This window comes from Acomys minous (genome assembly GCF_964271855.1).
Source record: "Acomys minous genome assembly, chromosome: 14".
Taxonomy (NCBI): Eukaryota; Metazoa; Chordata; class Mammalia; order Rodentia; family Muridae; genus Acomys; species Acomys minous.
Genome location: NC_140496.1, coordinates 63,726,308 through 63,751,263, shown reverse-complemented (window position 1 = coordinate 63,751,263; position 24,956 = coordinate 63,726,308). Strand labels below are relative to the sequence as shown.

The 24,956-nt window shown below is 36.5% G+C and overlaps 1 protein-coding gene across 8 annotated transcripts in view; it reads right to left on the bottom strand.

The window, feature by feature from the left end:
• The window catches only part of LRIF1 (ligand dependent nuclear receptor interacting factor 1), a 54,078-nt gene that overhangs the window by 5,637 nt on the left and 23,485 nt on the right, over nucleotides 1–24,956 (bottom strand). For 2 of the 8 annotated variants that reach the window (XM_084755613.1, XM_084755616.1), the window contains exon 1: nucleotides 7,602–8,252. The exons of 2 other annotated variants lie outside the window; for them this stretch is intronic. In XM_084755613.1, coding sequence (XP_084611739.1) covers nucleotides 7,602–7,669 — 68 coding nt within the window. In that variant the 5' untranslated portion in view covers nucleotides 7,670–8,252. Of the gene's footprint in view, nucleotides 1–6,482; nucleotides 7,548–7,601; nucleotides 8,253–24,956 lie in introns of those variants that run through there. 4 more of the 8 variants (XM_084755614.1, XM_084755620.1, XM_084755619.1 and 1 more) reach the window with 4 other exon arrangements.

Below are 24,956 nucleotides of genomic sequence, written 5' to 3'. Positions count from 1 at the left end.
TGGTCAGTTTTATAACAGCCAAAATACATTAATCTCTGCATAATCTATTGTTTGTATGTTACTTTGTACAAATTTTTCAAATTATACCTAAAACCACCTTTCAGATCCTAGAAAGTATACTGCTCTCAAAGAATGCAGGGAAATCACGTCCCTCTACCTGGGTGCTTCTCTCCTATACAACACTACTTGGAACTTAAGTCTGAACATAAATTATACTCCCTAAAAGAAACATTCTTCAATCAATTTAACTACCCTTGTCCATCCTTTATAATAAAAGTATGCCAGTTAATTTCCTTCATGCCACATACTTATTATACATCTATATTTATATGTCTACAGAATTGTCTTTCATGCTAAAGTCTAAAAACATAACTGAGGAGTCTATGTTCCATTGACTCAATGTATTCTCTGGCAACTATAAGAAGAAATGAAAACAAACAATTTTAAAAGTGTAAATTTGTTGTACAACCTTCAGGTGTGATTTTAAAATAAAGTATGAAATTTTTAAAATCCACACAAAAATTCTATGTATCCTCACTACAACCCAAGTAACACGTTATCTTCAGAAATTTTGAAACAGACATCTATGTATGAAAATGTATACTAACTTTCAGTAAAGTTAAAGAGAAGTATAAACACAAAGCCTCAATTCTTGCTTTCTGCACTACCTATGCACAAAGTACACTGTAAACTCAACATCAACTTATTCAGCATTAAATGAGAATGTACTCAGTGTGAAGCAAGCATGGCGCCTCACGCATGCAATCTTAGCACTTGGAGAATGGAAGAAACTGGAGGTGAACCTGAACACAAAACAATACTAAGTCTCAAAACCAACCGAATATTGAGTTTTATGGTTCAAACACTAGGCTTTGTTAAGGGAAAAGGGTCAACAAATTATAGCCTGTAGGTTAAACCTAGCCTGTTCTGTTTTTATGTCAACTCACAGCTATATATAGTTTTCACACTTTAAATGAATAGAAAACACTTCAAAAATAAAGATTTATTATTACACAGTGGCTGCTCACTGCAGCAACAGAACAACAGTTCTCAAATTCTAACTATTTGCTATTAGAGCCCATAAACATGTTTGCTAAATCCCCCACTATACCTAGGTGCAAGAACACAGACAGGTGTTCCAAGACTTTCAACCATCTTTGACAACTCATCCTAGCTAAAAAAAAAAAAAAAAAAAAAAAAATTCTTTTTATTCTGAAGTTTCCCCCACATAGTTTAAGTAGTGATTCCATTTCACCAATAAAATATTTCTGTAGCTTTCTTGGGATAAAAGATATATATGCCACCTCTTCCCCAATGTTTTACTCAGACAATGTTTACCCATGTGCACTCCTGAAACTCAACATAGCCAGAATGTCTTCCCTTCCATACTTTCATAATTGGCATTTCATCTTAGGTGCCTATGTTAAGAGTATATAATTTGTGCTTTCTCACCTTACTATTTTTAACCCATTGAAAGTACCCTGTTGCTATTACCTACATTTCTCGTATCTGTTAAAATTCTTTCTAAACTGCTTGTTACCTTTCTGCTTCAAGGAAACATTATCTCTTCCTTAGACAAGAGTAGCTTTACAACTGATCTTTTCTTCTACTTTACGCATACATTTTCTTTGTCTTTCAGTTCAATGGGCACACTAGTCTTAATTATACCTAAGACAGTTCAGTGGTTTCAAACAATAGAAAGAAAATAATCATTTTTAATACTGTGGAAGCCAAAGTAAGAGTTTGAACAACATTATAATAAAAGTTTCTGAGAGTAGGATGAAGACTAAACATCCATACTGGAAAAAATTACTAAGTATCATTAATAACTTTAGTAGGAGTAATTTAGTGGGAAATGGCTGAAGTGTGAAAACAAAGACAGTAAGTATAAACAATGCCTATGCCCTTTCATTGTGAAGAAGAAAATCTTGGAAAATAAGTAGAGGAAAAATGGAGTCAGAGGGATTTTTTTCCCCCTCTTAAACTGAGATGAAGCATAGCATATGTAAATCAGGGCTTTAATTTTCTTTCTTTTTTTTGTGATTTTGAAGAAAACTTGTTTATTTTTAAGGTTGGAGTCACAAAGAATTATATATACATATAGGATTATGAGGTAGATACAAGCCCAACGAGAGGAAGTTGGTCTGTAGTGTTAATAAACAACAACGAAGAAGCAATGTTCTAGGAAGCTGCCTTCAAGATTTTTTGTGGTTTAAATTCTTTCCTATAATACTACTAAAACTTCATTCTCAAAGATTACCAAGTATGTCTTCACACTTAAGTCCGTCATTCTTTCACCCCATTCTCTACATGCTCTTTTGCAAACAACTCTTACTACACCATCTCTATGAAGCTCTTCTTTTTCATGGTTTCTAATGTGTACAATGTATTTCTCTTGACTTACTTAATAGCTCATTAACTTTTCTGCATTTTAAGTATTCATCCTTGATTATTCTTCCAAATATAGTTAGTTATTGTCTAGTTCATTTTAATCCTGCTTTCTCCTTTAAGATATTTTCCTCTTGGAGACTGAATACATTTTCATGGCTTCAACTATTTCCCTCAATTATCTCCTTTGCAATAAACACCATTATAGTTACATCTTTTTACTCCTATCCCCATTAATAAACCTCACTCCCCTTTCTATTGTATCTTACCAAACATTTTAATTTAAATACCATTATTTAAAATTCAACAAGAATCTCTATTAAAAATAGTACTGTATTCTACTTTGCAACCATGTAATAGTATTGGTTTCTAGCTCACATAATCCAAATAGCTTTGACATTTCATCTTTCTTGTTATTTCTAAATTCATCTATAGCACTATGAATACATGCTTATAAAAAGGTCAACAGCTAAGAAATATATCCTGAGTAAATGAAATACCAGACTATAAAGGGATGGATGGATGGATATATGTTTATCTTTTTTATTAGGACTTTTCCATCTTGTTTTCTTTGCCAATATAATATCCAGTATCTAGATTAGTTCCTACCACCTTGTGTCTAATACTTTTAATCTCATCCCAGTATTTTGCTCTGGTATTTAGCTTTTCTGATTGTAATCTCTGATGACTAACATGTATCTATGAAAGACTAATGCTGATTTCATAATGTTGCTTCATACTCATCATTGCCAGTCCAGCCTGCCCCCCAACACAACAAGCCATCTATAATCAACTTCTCTACATAAAATCTTAACAGAAAAACTCTTTTATGCCATGTACATTTTAAAACTAAGCGTCCATCTCCAACAATATAAAATGAAGTTCTAATTCTACCTCTTCTATAACACATCTGCCTGTCATACTCAACTTTTCTCAACTTTGGAATATAAAGCACTATTGATATTACTCCAGCTAATACTAGTATACAATGCCTTTACTATATCTACTTTTAAAGAAAGGAATAAAATATTGTTTTTCATAGTAACACTAAAATTCTTTAAGAAGAAAAACTCAATAATTCTACAATTAGTTTTCAAATACCAAGAATTGTAAACCCTCAAAAATATTACATAAAAAACAATTCAGATCTTTCCAATTGCCAATTCAAAAATAAAAGTTCAATGATTTTGTTTAGTCCTGTTTGATATAAATATATTTTATTTATTAGAAAAATATGCCTAACAAACTAGAAGCTTTAATAGACAACCTATGTTCTTACAGTTGTTTGTGTAAGAGCAAGTATATTTCAAATGACATATAACTGAACAAATTACAAACTTTTAATACTTCATACATTACAGTATATGTTAAAAGGTTTCTCTATTTTTATGTTACAAAAATTATGACATATACTAATTCCCCCCTTCTCTCTCTCTCTCTAACTACCACATAGCCACCAAAAACAGTTAAAAAATGTAGCTTCCTCCAAATCTACAAATCACTAAAGATTCATATAATTTACCATCGACCATAGGTTCTTTGAGAATAGTTTATCTTATTTATATCTCTTGTGTCTAATAAAGCAAGCTAATGTTAGCTGAATTGATTCCTACAAGCTATTAAAAATGATTTGACTTACTGAAAACAAAATTAATAGAATTCTTAAAACTAAATTGAATGTAGATTTCTAAAGATTAAAGTGGAAAATCAGAAAAATTCATATGTACTCTTTTAACCAATATACATACGTTTCAGATTTAATAAGAATATTTAATAGTTTAACCAAACTCACATAAAGCCTCCACTTTTCTTATAGATACTCCATTTTCTTAGAAATCACATTTTGTAGCCTAAATGTCATCGCTAACATTGGAATCAATATTCTTTATCCCATACTCCACTTTGGTCACTTAGATTATTAGCATACTAACTACATTAAGCTATCTGGTACTTGAACTAAGAAACTGCATTGAAAAAACTAAACGTGAAGACTTGAAAGAGAAAGGGGAACACATTAGAAAGATTATAGGCTAATTCTGCATCTTACACTTACTGGATAATTAGTTTTAGAAAAACTACTCAGCCCAGTGGCAGCTATTAGAAGAATAAAGTAGGAGTGGAAGGATCACTTGAGTCTTGATGTTCAAGACAGTCTGATCAATACACTGCCAGCCCATGTCAAAATTAAGTCTTGCTAAAAGTGCCAACAAAATTATATAATTTCTGAGGGTTTTTCCTACTCTAATATGGATATGAATCACTCATGTACTAGAAATGGAACAATGAACACCCTGGTGGCTAATAGTATTTTATAATATTGAAAATAATGTATTTTCAGCTCTTAGGAGAACATTTCCCTTCTTATTCTTTATAAAAATACATAACCTAATGTTACAATATATACAATAATAAATGCTATACATTATTTATGTAATATTGTAATATAATAATCCTAAAAGCCAAGCAAGATAGATCTACATTGTCATTAACATTTTATAGCTGAAAAAGTTTTAAAAATATTTTTCAATAACCTACAGAATTGCATGCTTTCCTTAAGCAGATTTATTCATATTTTATATGATTTGAGAGTAACAAAAAAATTTCTTCATACTAGTATCCAACAATTTAATTGCATAAACAAGAGTAGTGACTGAGTCCAGTTAAATTTCTCTCTGGCTCCACTTGAAAGTTACTTCACAACTGAAGAGTTCAACAAGCAGAGAAACATTTTCTTTCCAAGCAAAGCAAGCCACATACATACTCAGTGCAGTAATTTTAACTGTTCATTTGTGTTTGTCTCATCTAATTCACAAGTATTGACCAGAAAACTGGCATAGCATCTTCCCAAGAAATAGTAATTTCCTAATCAAGTCTGCCCATTTTCCATTCCATTTCTTTACCTCTAACAGTATTCTACACCACATAATCCAATCCTCATGATTTCTCTAAAGTCATCTGAAATATAATCTTCATTCTAAATCACTACTGTTATTAGAAGCAACCTTTAGGAGCTATTATCCGACTTGTGGTACACCACTGGGTAAATATGTATTCAATCCAAATCCAAATAAATTAAATAGATAAGACAAGAAATATCCAGATTTTGCCCTCACTTATAAAATTCAGTTTCTTATTTTTATGCCCAGTTAAATCAGATACAATAAATAATAAACATCCTTTATCATAATACTTAATTTTCTTTAAAAGAACTCAAGGAAGTTAAAGCATCTACAGAAAGACAATCTTATCAATTTTACAAAGGAAAAAAAAAGACAATGCCTTTTTTAAAACCCTTTTAATAAAAGAAGTGGTATTAAGCAAATTATTTACACACCTACATTTCAACATCAGGCATGTTGTTATTTAAAAAAAGTATAACCAAATATGTAATCAGTAATCAAACTGTCAAGCATCCCAGGTAACCCATCTGGTGGTAAATGCCCCAAATATGTTATGATAATATCAGAAAAAATTTAATAGAAGCATGGAAGTATAACAAAGCACCAACACATACGTCAATGAACCGATGTGTGAAAGTAACCAAAATGTAACTCAATTTAAAGTGTTTCTCAGAGTTCAAAATTTGCCAAAATCTTTAGAAACTTTTAAAATTAAGAGAGCCGATGTGCATTTTAAAAAGTTTATATATCACTAAACATTACTTCTGGGACTGAAATGCAATCTTAATCCAAAATATGTCATAAATATATAGGTAAGAATACATAGAACAATTATTAAGAAGCAGTTCTACCTTAGCCTCTCCTTATAGGACCCAAACTCCTCTTTAAATTTCTATAAAAACAAACATATTACTTAAGAGCTGTCTCAAGAATGATATGCAAATGACACATGATAGAAAGGTTCTTTCAGTATCAACAGCTCAGGTGTTTACTATTAATGGCTGGTCTTTCCTCCGTTCTCTTTCTTTTGTACTATGGCAACTTTTCATATCCAGCTACTGAGAAAGCTTACACAGGATGGTCACTTGTTTTTGTCAGACCAGGATTTTAAGGGAAACTTCAATGAAAAACAAAATTACCATTATTTGTCATTGCAATTAAGGTTTGTATGTACTTGTAACTAAAGAAACCTACCTCAGGCTAAAAACAGAACACACAGCTGTATTCTTAAACTTGTAGCAAATATTTAAACAGCCCTTTCTTTCTTTCTTACACGATTTCTCGTTTTTTTTTCCTTTTTTGTTATCAAAGTATTCCTAGGTACCATTATTTTTATCAGAAAGTGAAGCTTTAGTTTCATATATACTAGAAAAGCTGCAATAAACACCAGGTAGTCTGTTTTTCTTCAACCTCCATCCCTTCGTTGAGTTTTGCTTTTAGATTTTGTGCTGTTCATTTATCTTTTACACACTTAATCTTTGCTTCTCAGTAAATATACTGACTATAGGAAGAATATATTAAGACATTTCTCCTAAATGAATGTTTTGCTTTTAATTCATCTGGATTAACACAGAATTTTTATAAAGTTACTGGTGATGTATTTTTTAATCACAGAAGACTTTTGCAGCCCGCAATCTGAACACTAGGCAAGCCCACACTGGATTAAGGGCAACTTCAGCTACAAAGTGAGTTCCAATCCTGACAGAGCCAGATAGTCCTCAAAATAATCAACCAAACTGTTCCTTTGTAGTGACAACCAATGAGATACACCCACTTTAGTCCCATTTCAAATGCGCTGCCTGGAAAAACTGACTTTCCATCTTAAAGTTTTTACTTTTCCCCCCCAATCAGTTGAAATTTTCTTGTTCTAGAACTTGCTTTCTAAGTACATTTAAACCAATGACCATTTCACTTGAAGGTCCAGCGACTCCGGGCTGCACTTGCTAATCCACTTAGGGTGTTTTGGGCCGGTGTTTGAGATTCTTCCCGGATGAACGGAAACACCAGGAGGATCGCCATGTTGGTTTTCCTCCGTGGGCATCTACTCAGACAGCCTATGATATTCGAGAGGGTTGGCGTCCGGCGCGCCAGTAGAGGCTAACTGCGTCACTATGGGGGGCGTGGGGTGCGATTCGGGAGGAATGTGCGCCAGGGGCTCTTGAGCGCCAAAGTGCTGAAGGCGCTGTGCTCGGGCGGGCGGGCGGGCGGGCGGCGAGCCCCGGGGCGCGGCTGAACGTCTGCCAAGGCAGCCACCTGACGTCCTGAGACAGAGGGTGCGGGCGGGCGCGGGAAGGGCTGGGAACCGGTACTTACCAATGCAAGCCTGAGTCTGAATTTTCCCCTGCGGTTCTCAGAAAGGCGCTCTGGAGACTATGAGACATTTTAGAGAGTGGGAGGGGGCAGGGCAGTGAGGACTGAGGGGACAGGGTCCCCAACCAAGGGCGCGAATCACAGAGAGTGTGTGGAGCCGCGGCTACTGAGGGAAGCTAAGAACGGCTTGGGACGGAAAGCACGCAGAAGAGGACCGGCGCTGGCTACAGAAGCCCAAAGACGGAAACCGCACCCTACCGGGTTCCGGCCGCCTCAGAGAACTTCCAGCGGCGTCTAAGCCACATGACCCGCCACGGCCAGTCAGGGTGGGCGTGGGAGGGGGTGTGGCGTCAACAGCACCGCCCTCGACACTGGCTCCTCAGGACCGCGAGACCCTAGCACCAGGGACCCCGCCCACCAAGGCGAGCTGCTACAGCGAAGCAAACCTCTCTCCCTGCCACGTCACGTACGGTTAGCAAGGCGAATGGATCGCCGTGGCCCCGCCCTTATGACGTGGCCCAATCGCCAGCGCAGGTTGATATCTTTTCTTCCGGATCAGAGGAGGAATCAAAAGAGAAAGTTCTCTAGCCTCCTACACGAAATAAAATATTTCCGGTGTCAGTCATCTGCACTTCTGCATGCCCATGGCTTAATGTCTTTCTTGGCTGCCTGCTTCAATGGACATTGGCAGGCATTTGGTAGTTGACATAAATTGTTGAGGACTTTTATATTCCTTTCTGTCTTTTCTTTGGAGATTTTTGTTTCCTCAAGTTTTGCCTCTACATTAATCAATTAACAATTTCCTCCATTCTCATACTCACGCTTCAGTTAAAAGTATATCTTATTGTCGTGTATTCTATTCGTTGAGAATCTGCGCTTTTAATGCCCTGTATAAAATTTTTGCAAGGCTTGTTTAAATGTCCGTAGAGTAGGTCTCAGAAATCCTGCAGTAAAGTGACTATTTAAAAATAGGGGTCATACTGATAATGGGAAGAAGAAATTCTAGTTAACTGAACTAGAAAGTGGTTTCAAAGACATAATTTTATTTGGTATAGGCAATCTTGTTTCCGCCAATGTTCAATTTAGGACACTGACAAGGTAGAGAATTTAAAGGTTCACAAGGTATTGTATTTAAATGGAATTACCTACCACACAAGTAACCCCAGCACTGGGAAAGCAGAAGCAGGAGGATGAGGCTATGCTTAGCTCCTAGCAAGCAAGTAGACGGCCATCAAGTCCGAAATGAAAAGTGTTTCCCTCTCTCTCTTTCTCTCTCTCTCTCTCTCTCTCTCTCTCTCTCTCTCTCTCTCTCTCTCTCTCACACACACACACACACACACACACACACATCAAAAGGATGAAGAAAAGGTTCACTCATTTCCCTAACTGCTAAATATAATAGATTTTTAAGAACTTATGGTCTTGATATGTTACCAGAAAGCATAATACATTGTTCTTCAATAAAATACCTCCTATACTAAAGTTAGCAGGGAAGGGAGGCAGCCTTTAATGCTTTCTGGCCACTATTGTCTATGAAATCAAAGTTACTAGAAAAAAATTCCCTCAGACAGAAGAGGTAGGTAGGTCTCTGACTTTCGGGCCAGCCTGGTCTCCATATTGAGTTCCTGGTTAGTCAGAGCTACACAATGAGACTCTATCAGAGAAAGAGAGAGAGAGAGAGAGAGAGAGAGAGAGAGAGAGAGAGAGAGAGAGAGAGAGAGAGAGAGAGAGAGAGAGAGAGAGAGAGAGAGAGAGAGAAAGAGAGAGAGAGACACACAGAGACAGAATGAGAATGAGGGTGGATGAGGCTGCCTGCCTTTGTTGGCTATCTTTTCAACTGGATTATATTTTCAAGTTAGGCTTTCCATATTTAGCAGCACTAAGCCTACAAGACTAATTGTCACAGGTTTGGGGTATCCAGACTTTGGGAAGGCAGGAAGTTTATTAGGGATAAGTTTCTATAAAAGGAAAGGACGAAAAGTTGGCACTGAGAGAAATCAAACTGAAATGCCAAATCTCAACAAAAGTCTTATCTCTGTCCAAATCTGCAATAGCTTTCACAGTTTTTCCCATGGAGGAAGTGGGCATAAGGCTTTATGCTCCATGATAATCAATTACTACATCTATGCTATGACCAAAAGGAAAATGGAATTTCAGACTGACATGTAAAAAAGAATTCTGTAGTCACAGCAGTTATGGAAAGAGGGTGATAGCTGAGGCATGTCTGCTGGCAACAGTACAAGCAGCCATAATAATAAGACCATGACCATACCTGAAGAAAATTCTGGGCGCTAGATCACAAAATCCTATGTGCTAATTACACAACTCATGCAGCTGTTTATTACAATTAATGCTGTTTGTCTCACATTTAAAATCTATAGTTAGCAACACTATTAATTATTTCCTCACTCTTGATGCTTTGGCAAAATACTTAGTGTGTTTCCGCCTATCTTTTGATCTATTCAATGTGCTATTCATGTCTATTAAATAAATGAGTTCTCATTCACTGTTCCTCTTATCTTCTCAAACTGTTTCTCTCAAGCTGATTACATCCCTGCTCGTGATTTTAATTACTACCTCTAACCTATTATTACCCTACAAAATGTATATGTAATAATACATTCCAGCCACTGTCAAGTGCTTTATAAATAGATACTCATTTACTTCTAGAAGCTAGTAAAATTATTATGCAGAAATGAAGAAACTAGCCATAGACAGGGCAAATAATGCTCCTGAAGCCACATAGTTTGTAACTGGTGGATCTAAGTTCCAAATCCAGGTTGTTCTCTGAAGAATCTATGTACCTTACTCCTACCTCACAGATCTATCTTCAGTTTTTACTTCTTATCAGATTTTTGTGTGGATGGATTTTCAAATGAATTGTTGAGATATACTGAGCATTTTCAAATCACCTTCAAATGATGTATGTTCAACACGAGACTTTTTATTACATTTTCCATTTTTGTGTCATTTCAAGTTAGCAGAAATCACTGAAAAACAGTGAAATAAAACAGAATAACAGTTTATATTTGAAAATAGTACACAGCATTCTGCAGCCAAGAAACAGACCTTAACATCAATAGACATTACTTTAGGGTAAAAGAACAGAAATAGAAAAATTCTGAGCCAATGGACCCAAGAAGCAAGCTGGTGTCTCCATTTTAATACCTCAAAAATATACTTTAAACCAAAACCAATAGAAGAGATGAGAGGATACCCTATACTCATTTTAAAAAATCCACCAAGAGGATATTACAATTCTAAACAATTATGTACCAAACACAAGGACACTTGAGTCCCTAAAAGAAACACAATTACAACTACAATCATATTTTAGCCCTCACACAGTGACAGTGGATGACTTAAATAATGCACTCATACCAACAGACAGGTTATCCAGACAAAAACTTAACCAATACTGAAGCTAAATGAGATCATTAATCAAATGGACATAATAGATATTTAAAGAACATTCCACCTAAGCACAAAAGATCATACTTTATTATCAGCAGTTCAGGGAACTTTCTCCAAAATTGAAACACACACTTGGACACAATGCAAGTCTAAATAGACAGAAAAAATTGAAATAACAACCTGCATTTTATCTGACTACTACAAATTAAAGCTGGATATCAGCAACAACAGAAAATAACAGAAAGTGCAAAAACTCACTGTTACAGAAAAATTAACTGCCGAATAAGAAAAATCAGTTAAGGCAGAAGTTAAGTAAGAAACTAAAAAGAATTAGAATTGAATAAAAATTAAGAACACAACATTTTCAAGGCTGTGGAACACAGTGAAGGCAGTTCTAAAGCTCAAGTTTATAGCACTAAGTGCCTACACAAAACAAAACAAAAAAGACCTGGAGAGATCTTCAATAAGTATACACCTGAAGCCTCTAGAACAAAAAGAATGAATGCACCCAGAAGGAGTAGCTAACAAGAAATAATAAAATTCAGGATGGAAATCAGTAAACTAGAAACAAACAAATACATAAGGAATCAATGGAATAAAAAGTTGATATTTTGAAAAAAGAAACCTCAATGAAATTGATAAACTCTTAGTCAAATTAATTAAAAGACACACAGAGAAGATCCAAATTAATAAAATTAGAGCTAAAAAGGGTGACATCACAACAGACATCAAGAACATCTAGAGAATCATAAGAAACATATTTTAAAATCTGTACTCCATTAAATTTAAATCAAAATCAAATAAGCAATATAAACAGATGGATAACCTCTAGCTATAGCTGATAACCACTTTAAAGTACCAGATAAAAAATTAATACTTTAAAAAATCAGTAGCCATCTTATATACACATGACATTCTCAGTCTGAGAATGATATCAGAAAAGTTATGTTTTTCATAATAGCCTTAAAATCCTTGGTGTGACTCTAATTAAGCATGTAAAAGACTTGTATAATAAAAAACCTAAGACATTTTGAAAAGAATTTGGAGTCATGGCTCAGTAGGATTAATATAGTGAAAATGGTCACTCTTCAAAAAGCAATGTATAGAGTCAATGCAAGATTCCAACACAATTTTTCATATAAATTGAAAGGCACATTTTTAGATTTTATGAAACAATAAATGAACCAGGAAACCTAAATCAAACCTGAACAACAAAAGAACTGCTAGAGGTATCACCATCCCTGATCTAAATTGTACTATAGAGCATGGTGTTGGCATAAAAACAGAAACATTTACCAACATAATTGAATTGAAAACCCAGACACAAGTCCACATCTAGACATCTACTTTTTTAATACATAAAGAAGCTAGAAACGTAAAAAAAAATGGGGGGGGGGGGCTGGAGCATCTTCAACAAATAATACTGGTCAAACTTGATGGCTCCATGCAAAAGAATGCAAATAGATCTACATTCATCACCCTGCACAAATGGATTAAGAACCTTAACATAAGGCCAGATACCCTGAATTTGGTAGAAAAGAGAGGGGAACAGTCTTCTTAACAGAACACTGATAGCACGAACACTAAGAGCAACAATTAACAAATGTAGTCGCATGAAATTGAAAGCTTCTGTACAGTAAAGCATGCCATCATTTTGACTAAGTAGCAGGCTATAGAATGGAAAAAGACATTTGCCAATTACAAATCTAATAGAGGGCTAATATCCAAAATATATAAAGAACTCATAAAACCAGATATGAAGAAAATAGCCGAATTAAAAATGGGATACAAATTTAAAGAATTGTCAAAAGAGGAAACTCAAATAGCCAGCAGCACCTAACGAAATGTTTAGCATTATGAGTCATTAGGGAAGTCCAAATCAACACTACCTTGAGACTTTCATCTTATACCAATAAGAAAGACCAAAATAAAAACAAAGCAAAACAAGACAAACAAACAGATCATGGCTGGCAAAGATGTGGAGTAAAGGAAACCATTCATCCATTGCTGGTGGGAGTGCAAAACTATACAGACAATATAGAAAAAAAGTGTGGCAGTTTCACAGAAACAAGGGATAGATCTACATCAAGATCTAATAATATCACTGTGGGCCACATACCCAAAGAATACTTCATTGTCCTGCAGAGACGCATGACCAACAATATTTATTGATATTCTATTTTCATAATAGCCAGGAATTGGAAACAGCCTAGATGTCCGTGAAAGGATGAATTGGTAAAAAAAAAAATGTTACTTTTACACAATGAAATATTAATCAGCTGTTTGAAAGAAATGAGATAATGAAATTTGCAGGAAAATGAATGGAGCTAGAAAAACATCTTCCTGGGTGATGTAACCCATATAAAAACACAAATATCACCATATTTCTCTTTGCTTATATGTGGCTATTGGCTCTTAAGTCTTTAGCAAGCAAGCTGCACTCTGTAGAATCTCTGAAGTTAGGTATAAAGTAAAGGACTCGGTAAAAGGGATAGAATTCTTTAAGAAGGGAAAATTGAATACGTAGTTTATGAATGGATGAGGAAGGGAGGAACTGGAACAGGATAATCAATGGAGGGGGAGTAGAGATGGGCGTGAAGGAGGAAGTATAGGCAGGACAGGTGAAGCTAAAGGCCATTTAAAGGCATATGATAGCATTAATTCATAAAAGTAGATGATTTTAATACCACAGTTTATCCGAAAGACAGGTCGTCCAGACAAAAATTAATAGAAACATCAAGATTATTTGATATCATATATCAAATAGATTTAACAGATATCTACAGAATAAGCTTCTCAAACAGTAAAGAATACATGTTATTCAGCAGCATATGGAAGATTTTCTAAAATAGATCATATTCTAGAATACAAAAAAATCTTGAAAATTGAAAGAAATAACTTCTATATTCCATATAACCACATGTAATAAAATTTGAAATTGACATCAAACCAATCTCTAGTAAATACACAAATTCATGGGGGCTAAGCAACTCATTACTTGATGATAAACTGGCAAAAGAAGAAATAGAGAAATAGTCAGAAAGAGGACAATAAATGACAGTGATACAACTAAAAACTTTAAAGAGCAAGAACAAACCAAATACTAACAGAAGACAGCAAGATATAATAAAAGCTGGAGCCAAAAGCAATGAAAAACACAAACAAACAAAAACAATATAAAGAATTGACAAATCTAATACCTGGTACTTCGAGAAGATAAATAATATTGACATAAATGTATGAAAAAATAAGACCAGAAAAACAAAACAAAACAAAAAAACAACCTCTCACCCAGCCCCCACCACCCAAAAAACCTGCCAGAGGCTAAATTGGAAACTTTGGGATTAACAGTCTTAGTAGGGGAGATTTCATACAGCCTATTATGTCCTATAGTTATTAGTGATCACTCTTATGCAGTTCTGTTATGATGTGGCCCTACTGATAATATTAGAGAGCTTAGGAAATCCAAGATGGCAGCGCGGAGTACTTACCATATCTGAATGACAGGACAACACAGAGCAAAGCAATTGACAGGCCTGCGGTGGACCATCATAACAACAAACGTCTATCTTTCCCAGATGAGCCAAGAGCCCACAATGTGGGAAATTCTTGAGTCCAACCCCCAATCACCCCAACTAAACCCCAGAAAAACGCCAAGGCTCCCTCCAATGTGGCCTCAGTGTCAGGGTTTCTGGTACCAGGGGCTGCAGGGCTCCAACCTTGGGCACCCCTCTCACTGTGGGAGACTTTCCAGATAACATGACTTGCAGCCCCAACTTCAGAGCCTCCTATGAAGTGGTTACCTTCAAGGACTGAGGCACAGAAATACAACCTCAGGTACTCACACTCATCACCTCATGGCAGAGACTTTTCAGTACCTCATCTTGTGGCATGAACCTTGGCCCTTCCTGTGGAGTGCATATCTTCAACATAGTGTCTGAGCAGTGACTGAGCACAATGTCTAGGCAGTGAAACCTCATTAACCTTGGAGCCAGAAATCCAGTAGCAGTGCAGCCAACTCTGAAACTTCCCTTTGTGAGAGGAGGGTTCCCAGACTCCTGAGGAGGCTATTTGGTTCCCAGGATCAAACAGCTCAAGTGAGCCCCCAGCAAGTCCAAAACCATTCTCAACAATCTGAGGAGGGCATCTACAAGAACATCCAGCTTCCTACCCAGGGCTCTTCCCAAACCCTCCCGCTCCAGAACTCAGCAGAGACCATAAAAGTCATAAGAGTCTGGGCAGATGTCTTGCAAACCCTAAGAGACCAGAGAGGACAGTCCAGAATACTATACCCAGCAAAACTTTCAATCACCATAGATAGAGAAAACAAGATACTCCATGATAGAAACAAATTAAAACAATATCCATGCTCAAATCCAGCACTACAAAAGATACCAAAAATAAACCTCACAGGATATAATTAACAAAAAGCAGATAAGCACACAAACACACTTCCACTACCAACACTAAAATGAAAGGTTCTAACAGTCACTGGTCATTAAGGTCTCTCAACATCAATGGACTCAATTTTCCAATAAAAAGACACAGACCAAGAGAATGGATTAAAGAATGAAGCTCGTCATTCTGCTGCATACAAGAAATACAAAAATAGATACCACCTGAGACCTGAGAGTAAAGCAAACGGACCCAAGAAGCAAGCTTGAGTAACTAATCTAAGATCTAATAAAATAGACTTTCAACAAAATTAACCAAAAGAAATGAAGAAAGTTACTTCATACTCATCAACAGAAATTTCCACCAATTCTCAATTCTCAACATCTATGCTCCAAATACAAGGACACCCACATTTATAAAAGAAACATTACTAAAGCTTAAATCACACATCCCCACATATTAATAGTGGGAGAATTCAACAATCTACTCTCATCAATGGACAGATAGATCATTGAGACAAAAACTAAATGGAGAAATAATGAAACTAACAGAGTCATGAATCAAATGGACCTAATAGACACATTCAGAACTTTTCACCAAAACACAAAAGAATATACCTTCTTCTCAGCACCTCACAGAACCTTCTCCAAAATTGACCATGTTGGTAAAAAAAAAAAAAAAAAAGCAAGTGTCAGTAGATACAAGATTATTGAAATAATTCCTTGTATTTTATCAGACCACCATGCACTAAAGCTGAACTTCAAGAACAATAGAAATACCAAAAGCCTACATACACATGGAAACCAAACACTTCTCTACTCAATAATAACTTGGTTAAGGATGAAATAAGAAAGAAATAAAAGACTTCCTAGAAGTCAATGAAAATGAAGGCACAATATGCCCAAACATATGGGATACAATGAAAGCAGTGCTAAGAGGAAAGTTCATATCATTAAGTGCCTTCATAAATAAATTGATGATATCTCATACAAGCAACTTAATGGAACACCTGAAACTCCTAGGGATAAAAGCAGACAGACACACACACACACACACACACACACACACACACACACACGGAGTAGACAGCTAGAAAGAATCTAACTCAGGGCGGAAATCAGTAAATTAGAAACAAAGAAAACAACTCAAAGGATCAAAGAAAGCAAGATCAGGTCCTTTGAGAAAAATCAGTAAGATATGATGGACAAACCCTTAGACAAACTAAAAGGCAGAGAGACACTATACAAATCAACAAAATCAGAAATGAAAAGGGAAGCATAACAAGAAACACAGGAAATCAGAAGAATCATTAGGTCTTGATTCAAAAACACATATGCTGCAAAATTTGGAAATCTAAAGGAAATTGACAATTTTCTTGATAGACTACACTTATCAAAGTTGAATCAAGATCAGGTAAACAAATTAAATAGTCCTATTTCTCCTGTGGAAATAGAAACAGGTATCAAAAGTCTTCCAACCAAAAAAAATCCCAGGGTCAGACGCTTTCAGCACAGAATTCTATCAGGCCTTCAAAAAAGGTGCTAATACTGATACTCTTCAAACTATACCATAAAATAGAAATGGAAGGAATATTATCAAACTCATTCTAAGAGGCCATAGTCACCTTGATACCCAAACCACTCAAAGTCCCAACAAAGAGAATGTCATACCAATTTCTCTTATAAATATTGATGCAAAAATATTCAACAAAATTTTCATAAACTGAATTGAAGAACACATGAAAGTAGTCTTCCTCCTAGGCATGCAGGGGTGTTTCAATATATGGAAATCTATCAATGTATTCTACCATATAAAAAAAAGTGAAAGAAAATAACCCACATGATCATTCCCTTAGATGCCAACACAATTTGACAAAATCCAACACCCATTCATGTTAAAAATCTTGGAGATATCAGAGATACAAGGCACATACCTAAACATAATGAAGGCAATATACAGCAAGCCTATAGCCTGTCAACATCAAATTAAATGGAAAGAAACTCAAAGCAATTCCTCTAAAGTCAAGGACATGACAAGGCTGTCTACTCTATGTCTCTTCAATATAGCACTTGAAGTCCTAGTTAGAGCAATAAGACAAATAAAGGAGATCAAGGGAATACAAATTCAAAAGAATGAAGTCAAAGTATTTGCAGATAATATGATAGTATTCATAAGTGACCCCAAAAATTCTACCTAGACCCTTCTACAGTTAATAAACACCTGCAGCAAAGTGGCTAGATACAAAATCAACTAAAAAAACAGGAGCCCTACTAAATACAAAAGACAAATGGGATAAGAAAGAAATTAGCAAAAGACCACCCTTTACAATAGCCACAAAAACCATAAAATATCTTGGTGTAATTGTAACCAAGCAATGAAAGACTTGTATGAAAAAACTTCTAGTCTTTGAAGAAAGAAACTGAAAAAGATATTAGAAGTTGGAAAGATCTCCCATGTTCAGGGATTGTTAAGATTAATGTAGTAAAAATGGCTATATTACCGAAAGTAATCTACATATTTCCATCAAAATGCCACCTCAATTCTTTACAGATCTTTTTTTATAATTTATTTAATTTATTCAGATTACAAATAAATTGTTATCCCATCACTTGTATCCTGTTCCTCCCTCCCTCCCACTTTCACCTTCTTTCACTCCCCTAGGTCTATGACTGAGGGGGACCTCCTCCCCCATTATATGGTCATAGGTTATCAAGTCTCATCTAGGTAGCTTGCTTATTCTTTCTGAGTGGCACCAGGCTTTCCCATCACGGGGAAGTGGTCAAATATGGGGCACCAGAGTTCATGCGCAAGTCAGTCCATATGGTCCATACAATTGTGGAGAATGTCCTATCCATTGGGTAGATCAGAATAGGGGTTTGATGTTTGCTGCTTGTATTATCCTTGTTTGATGTAGTAGTTTGAGCAGACCCCCCCTGGGTCCAGACCTGCCAGTCATGATCTTCTTCTTGTAAGTTTCTAGGACCCTTTGGATCCTTCTATTTCTCTATTCTCCTTTATTTCTCTTACCTAGAGTTCCAGTAGGATATCCTCACATCTATCGCAATCTCCTGGTAAGTGAAGACTTTCATGGGACATGCCTTTTGGGCTAGAGTCCAAATATTAGTGAGTATATACTATAGGAGTCTTTCTGCTTCTGGGTTAACTCACTTAGTATGATCATTTCTAGTTCCATCCATTTGTTGAAAAATTTCGGGATTTTCTTGTTTTTAATGGCTGAATAGTATTCCGTGGTTTAAATGTACCACAGTTTGTTTATCCATTCCTCCACTGAGGGACATTTAGGCTGTTTCTAGGTTCTGGCTATTATGAATAAGGCTGCTATGAACATGATTGAGCATATGTCCTTCTTGTATGGTGGAACAACTTCTGGGTATATTCCAAGAAGTACAATAGCTGGGTCTTGAGGAAGCCCCATTCCCACTTTTCTGAGATAGTACCAGATAGATTTCCAAAGTGGTTGTACAAGTTTGCATTCCCACCAGCAATGAAGGAGTGTTTCCCTTTCTCCACATCCTCCAGCATGTGGTGTCACTTGAATTTTTGATATTAGCCATTCTGATGGGTGTAAGATGGAATCTCAGAGTCGTTTTGATTTGCATTTCTCTGATGACTAAAGACATTGAGCATTTCTTTAAGTGTTTCTCAGCCATTCGATATTCCTCTGTTGAGAATTCTCTGTTTAGTTCTGAGCCCCATTTCTCTATTGAATTATTTGGTTTGGTGTTGTTTAATTTCTTGAGTTCTTTATATATTTTGGATATTAGACCTTTGTCAAATGAAGGGTTGGTGAAGATCTTTTCCCAGTCTGTAGGCTGTCGCATTGTTCTCTTGACACTGCCTTCTGCCTTACAGAAGCTTCTTAGCCTCATGAGGTCTTATATATTAATTGTTGACCTTAAGGCCTGGGCTGTTGGTGATCTGTTCAGGAAGTTGTCTCCTGTGCCAATGTGTTCCAGGTTCTTCCCCACTTTTTCTTTTAACCGATTTAGTGTCTCTAGTTTTATGTTGACGTCTTTATTCCACTTGGACTTGAGTTTTGTGCATGGTGATAAACATGGGGTCTACTTGCATTTTTCTGCATGTAGACATTCAGTTAGACCAGCACCATTTGTTCAAAGTGCTATCCTTTTTCCATTGATTAGATTTGGCTTCTTTGTCAAAAATCAAGGGACCATATGTGGATTCATTTCTGGGTCTTTGACTCAATTCCACTGATTAACCAGCCTATTGCTATGCCAGTACCATGCTGTTTTAATTATTGTTGCTCTATAGTGCAGCTTGAGATCAGGTATGGAGATTCCTCTGGAGGATCTTTTATTGTATAAGATTGTTTTAGCTATTCTAGGTTCTTTGTTCTTCCATATGAAGTTGAGAATTGACTTTTCAATGTCTTTAAAAACTTGTGTAGGTATTTTGATAGCCATTGCACTGAATCTGTAAATTGCTTTTGGTAAGATGACCATTTTTATTATGTTAATTCTCTTGATCTACGAACAAGGGCTTTCTTTCCATCTTCTGATGTCATCTTCAATCTCTTTCTTCAGTGATTTGAAGTTTTTTTCAAATAAGTCCTTCTCTTGCTTGGTTAGAGTTACTCCTAGATATTTTATATTGCTTGTGGCTTTCGTGAAAGGTGTAGTTTTCCTAATTTCTTCCTCTTCATGATTTTCATATGTATATAAGAAGGCTACTGACTTTTTTGAGTTAATTTTTTATCCAGCCATTTCCTGAAAGTGTTTATCAGCTGTAGGAGTTCTCTGGTGGAATTTTGGGGGTCACTTATATATACTATCATATCATCTGCAAATAGGGATAATTTGACTTTCTCCTTTCCCATTTGGATCCCCTTGATCTCTTTTTGTTGTCTTATTGTCCATTTTCCTTATATTTTCAAATTTCATGGCATATATGCCTTTAAAGTAGGATCTTATGATTCTTTGTATTTCTTTAGTGTCTGTTATGTCTCTCTTTTCATTTCCTGTTTGTTGATTTGGATAGTGTCTCTGCCTTTTACTTAGTTTGGCTAATGGTTTGTCTATCTTGTTGATTTTCTCAAAGAACCAACTCCTGTTTTTTTTTTTTTTTTTTTTTTTGATTCTGTGAGTTGTTCTCTTTGTTTCTAATTTATTGATTTCAGCCTGAATTTTATTATTTCCAGCCATCTACTCTTCTTGGGTGTTTCTGCTTTTTTTCCTAGGGCTTCCAGATCCATCATTAAGTTGCTTATGTGGGATGTTTCTGATTTCTTTATAAAGGCACTTAGTGCTATGAATTTTCCTCTAGCACCACTTTCAATGTGTCCCACAGATTTGCATATGTTGTTCTTTCATTTTCATTGAATTTCAGGAAATCTTTAATTTCTTTCTTTATTTCTTCCCTGACCCAGGTGTCATTAAGTAGAGAATTGTTTAGTTTCCGTGTGTGTAGGCTTTTTGATGTTTCTGTTGTTGAAGTCCAGCTTTAGACCATGGTGATCTGAAGGATACAATGCATTATTTCAATCTCCTTGAATCTGTTGAGGCTTGCTTTGTGACCTATTACGTGAGCAATTTTGGAGAAGTTTCCATGGGGTGGTGAGAAGGTATAATCCTTTGTGTTTGGGTGAAAAGCTCTGTAGATATCTGTTAGATCCATTTGATTCATGACATTGGTTAGTGTCCTTATTTCTCGGTTTAGTTTCTGTTTCACTGGCCTATCTTTTGGTAAAAGTGGGGTGTTGAAGTCTCCCACTATTAATGTGTGGGGATTGATGTGTGGTTTAAGCTTTGTTAATATGGGTGCCCTTGTACTGGGAGCGTAGATGTTTAGAATTGTAATGTCATCTTTGTTCACTTTACCTTTCATGAGTATGAAGTGACCATCTTCATCTCTTTTGATTTATTTTGGTTGGAGGTCTATTTAATTAGATATTAAAATGGCTACACCAGCTTGCTCCTTGTGTCCATTTGCTTGGAATACCTTTTATCAGCCTTTTACCCTGAAGTAATGTCTATCCTTGTGGCTAAGATGTGCTTCATGAATACAGAAGAATATTGGGTCTTGATTATGCATCCATTCAGTTAGTCTGTGCCTTTTTATTGGAGAACTGAGACCACTGATGTTGAGAGATATTAATGAGCAGTGACTGTTAAGTCCCTTGTTTTCGATGTTGGTTGCAGTAGAGTGTTTGTGTGGTTACGTTTTTGCCATGGTGTAGTCATCTATTTCCTCTGTAAGTTTTGGTTGTACCTTGTCACTTTGGTTTGGAGGTTTCCTTCTAGTAACTTCTGTAACACTGTATTTGTGGATAGGTACTGTTTGAATTTGTTTTTGTCATGGAATATCTTGTTTTCTCCATCAATGGTTATTGATAGTTTTTCTGGGTATAGTAGTCTGGCCTGGTATCTGTGGTCTCTCTGGACTTTCAGGACCTCTGCCCAGGCCCTTCTGGCTTTTATTTGTCTTGCTGAGAAGTCGGGTGTAATTCTGATAGGTTTGCCATTATATGTTACTTGGTCTTTTTCTCTTGACACTTTTAATATTTTTTTCTTTGTCCTGTGTGTTTTGTGATTTTATTTTTATTTGGTGGGAAGATTTTCTTTTCTTGTCTATTCACTGCTTACTGTGCATGTTACTGTAATATATTAAGCCTCTGAAACTGTAAAGGAGACCCCAAGTGAATGTCTTTTAATAGTTGCCTCAGTCATAGCATCTCTTCACAGCAATAGAACACTGACTAAAACAAGTTGGTACTAGGAATGTGATATTTTGGTGACAGGCCTAACCATGCTGTTGTTTGGAGGAATGTGGAAGACTTTGTGACTTTGGATTATAAAAGCAGTTGGACAATTTAAGTGGAGTTTAATGTGCCCATACTAGTTGGAGCATAGAAGACTGTACTGAGGGCAATTTGAACTGTCAGTCCCAGGTCAAGAAGTTTCAGAGAGGAAGAATATTAGTTAAGTGGTTTAGAAAATACTTTTTGCAATATCTTGGCAAAGAATATGCTGGGTTTTGTCCTTTCCTAAAAATATGCCCGAGGCTAAGTTGGAGAGTTGGGGGTTAATGATCTTGGTAGAGGATATTTCAAAACAGCCTTGTAATGATAGTGTCATGTGGTTATTAGTGGTCACTCTCACACAGTTCTGTAATGAAAAGGAACAAGGTGGATAAAGTGAAATACAAAATGTACAGTTTGAGGGAAAAAAAGGAGCACCAGGAAGTGTAATGGAATTAAGTCCTGTGCACAAGGACATAAAAAGTTTAAAGAAAAGCCTGATGCTAAATGTGATAAAGGGACTGGTGACCCCAACGCACCCAGCTAAGATCCCAACTTGTGAAAAGGAATTAAAGCTTAAGCACTGACGAAAACCATCAACAACAGAAAGCTGAAGTGATGTAGTTGAAGGAAGGAGCTAAGTCCCAGCCCTAACAAACATCGGAATTTGGCAGCTTCAGCCACATGGTTCTGACTTTAGAGTCAAAGATCCAAAAAAGAGGTTGTGAGAGATCCCTCTGTTGCTTGTAAAGCCACTGATGATGTCAGGGTTGTCCCTGCATGGAGGGGCCCGGAGAGGCCATTAAGGGAAGCTGTGAAGGTGAAGCCTGGATTGTGTTAGAGAAACCCATGATGTTGGAAATACCAGCTCAAGAAGCGCTGCCACAGGATATGAAACGAACCAGAGAGAGAAGTACGTTGCAGCCAACAAAGATGAAAGGAGTTGGAGATCTGAAGGGAGCTTGGACATCAGACATAGGGATGAAATATCGGGAGTTTGCCCTGCTGTCCTCTGTTCTTGCTTTGCTCTGGTATTTCCTTGTTATGCTCTCTTTTCCTTTTGAAACGGCAATGCATATTATGCATGTTTAGGAGTATATGATTTGATTTTATAAATTTGACTTCACAGGAAGTTACAGGTAAAGCAACTGCCTTCACACTCAGAAAAGAACTTAAACTTTGTACTTTTAAGCACAGTGGAGACTATGATAGACTATGCATACTTTTAAATTAGGGCAGTGCATTTTTACTTTATGATATGGCTATAAGCCTATGGGAGGGTAGGGAATGGAATGTGGTGGTTTGAAAAAGAATGGCCCCTGGCTCATATTTGAATGCTTAGTCCTGAGGAAGTGGCACTATTTGAAAGGAGTAGGAGGTCTGCATGATCTTGTTGAAGTGGGTGTGGCCTGTTGGAAGAACTATGCTACTGGAGGTGGGCTACACCCCACCCATGGTATCTCCTCTGCCTCTATTTTCTGGTACCATAATGGCCCAGGACTACAAAGGAAAGGCTGAGGAGGGCTTCAGCCTCAGATACCGCAGATGAGAACCTCAGGAGTTGGCTCCCTCTCTCCATCAACCTGGTGCCATAAAGTTAGCTGCCCCACCCTAGTAAAAATTTATTACCTCGACAGTTATCAAGCTTTACTCCTTGTTTGACCTTACACAGTTTCCCCTTGCCCCAGACCCTGCTAGCCCCTGAGTATGCAGATGAAGTATCTTCTAACACTCCTGTCTTAGCCAATTGTACACAGCCATGAAAAGCTTGCCCCAGAGACATATCTCCCCAGGGACATAATACTCACTCTCTATAAACAAACCAGTTCTCCACAGCTGATCTTGACCATGTGTTCTTTGCCCAAGGACTCACCAAGTAAACCTGTACCCAGAAGCCCTGCCTGTACCCACCTACCCTGACCAAGATCCAGGCCCAGGTCTGCTGCCATGCTCCCTGCCATGATGTTAATGATAATTTGAAATTTTAAGCAAACTCCCAATTAAATGTTTTCTTTTGTAAGAGTTGCCTTGTATGTGGCTTCTCTTCACAGCAAATGAACAGTGACTAAGACAATAGCAAATATCTAAAAAGAAGTGGAGGAGTTTTGAGAAAAGAGAATTCTCATTCACTTCTGGTGGGATTGCAAACTGGTCATTATGCCCTAAGTAGTGGGTAAAAGTGCTTGCTCACCCATGTTCACTGAATTTCTAGTCATAATAGGTAGAAAATGGAAACAGCCTAAGTGTATTTCAACTGATGAATAGATAATGAAAATGTAGTATATACACAACAAGAAATACTACTTTAAAGCTGTAAAAAATGAAATCATGAATTTTGCAGATAAAAAGATCATGTTGAGTGAAATAAACTAGACACAGAAAGACAAATGCCACATGTTCTCTCTAATCTGAGAGTTCTAACTCCAAATATTCAGATGTGAGTACATATCCTGGAGAAACTACAGGTACAACAAAAAACAACTGTCAGGAAATAGTGGGGCACAAGAGATACCATTAGGGACATAAGAAAATGGGAGGGGACTTAATTAGAGAAGGAACATGAAGATAAATATAGGGAAAATAACAGTAAGAATGTCTAAAACAATTATAAGGAATCCTAATGTTAAAAACCCACCACCAACAACAACTACAACAAAAACAAACAACCAAAACCAAAAAAATCAACCCACACCTTATGATATAAACATAAGGTTACTGTGCAATTCAAATGCTGATTTCTGTACTCTCTTCCATGGCTGGTTGCAATCCTT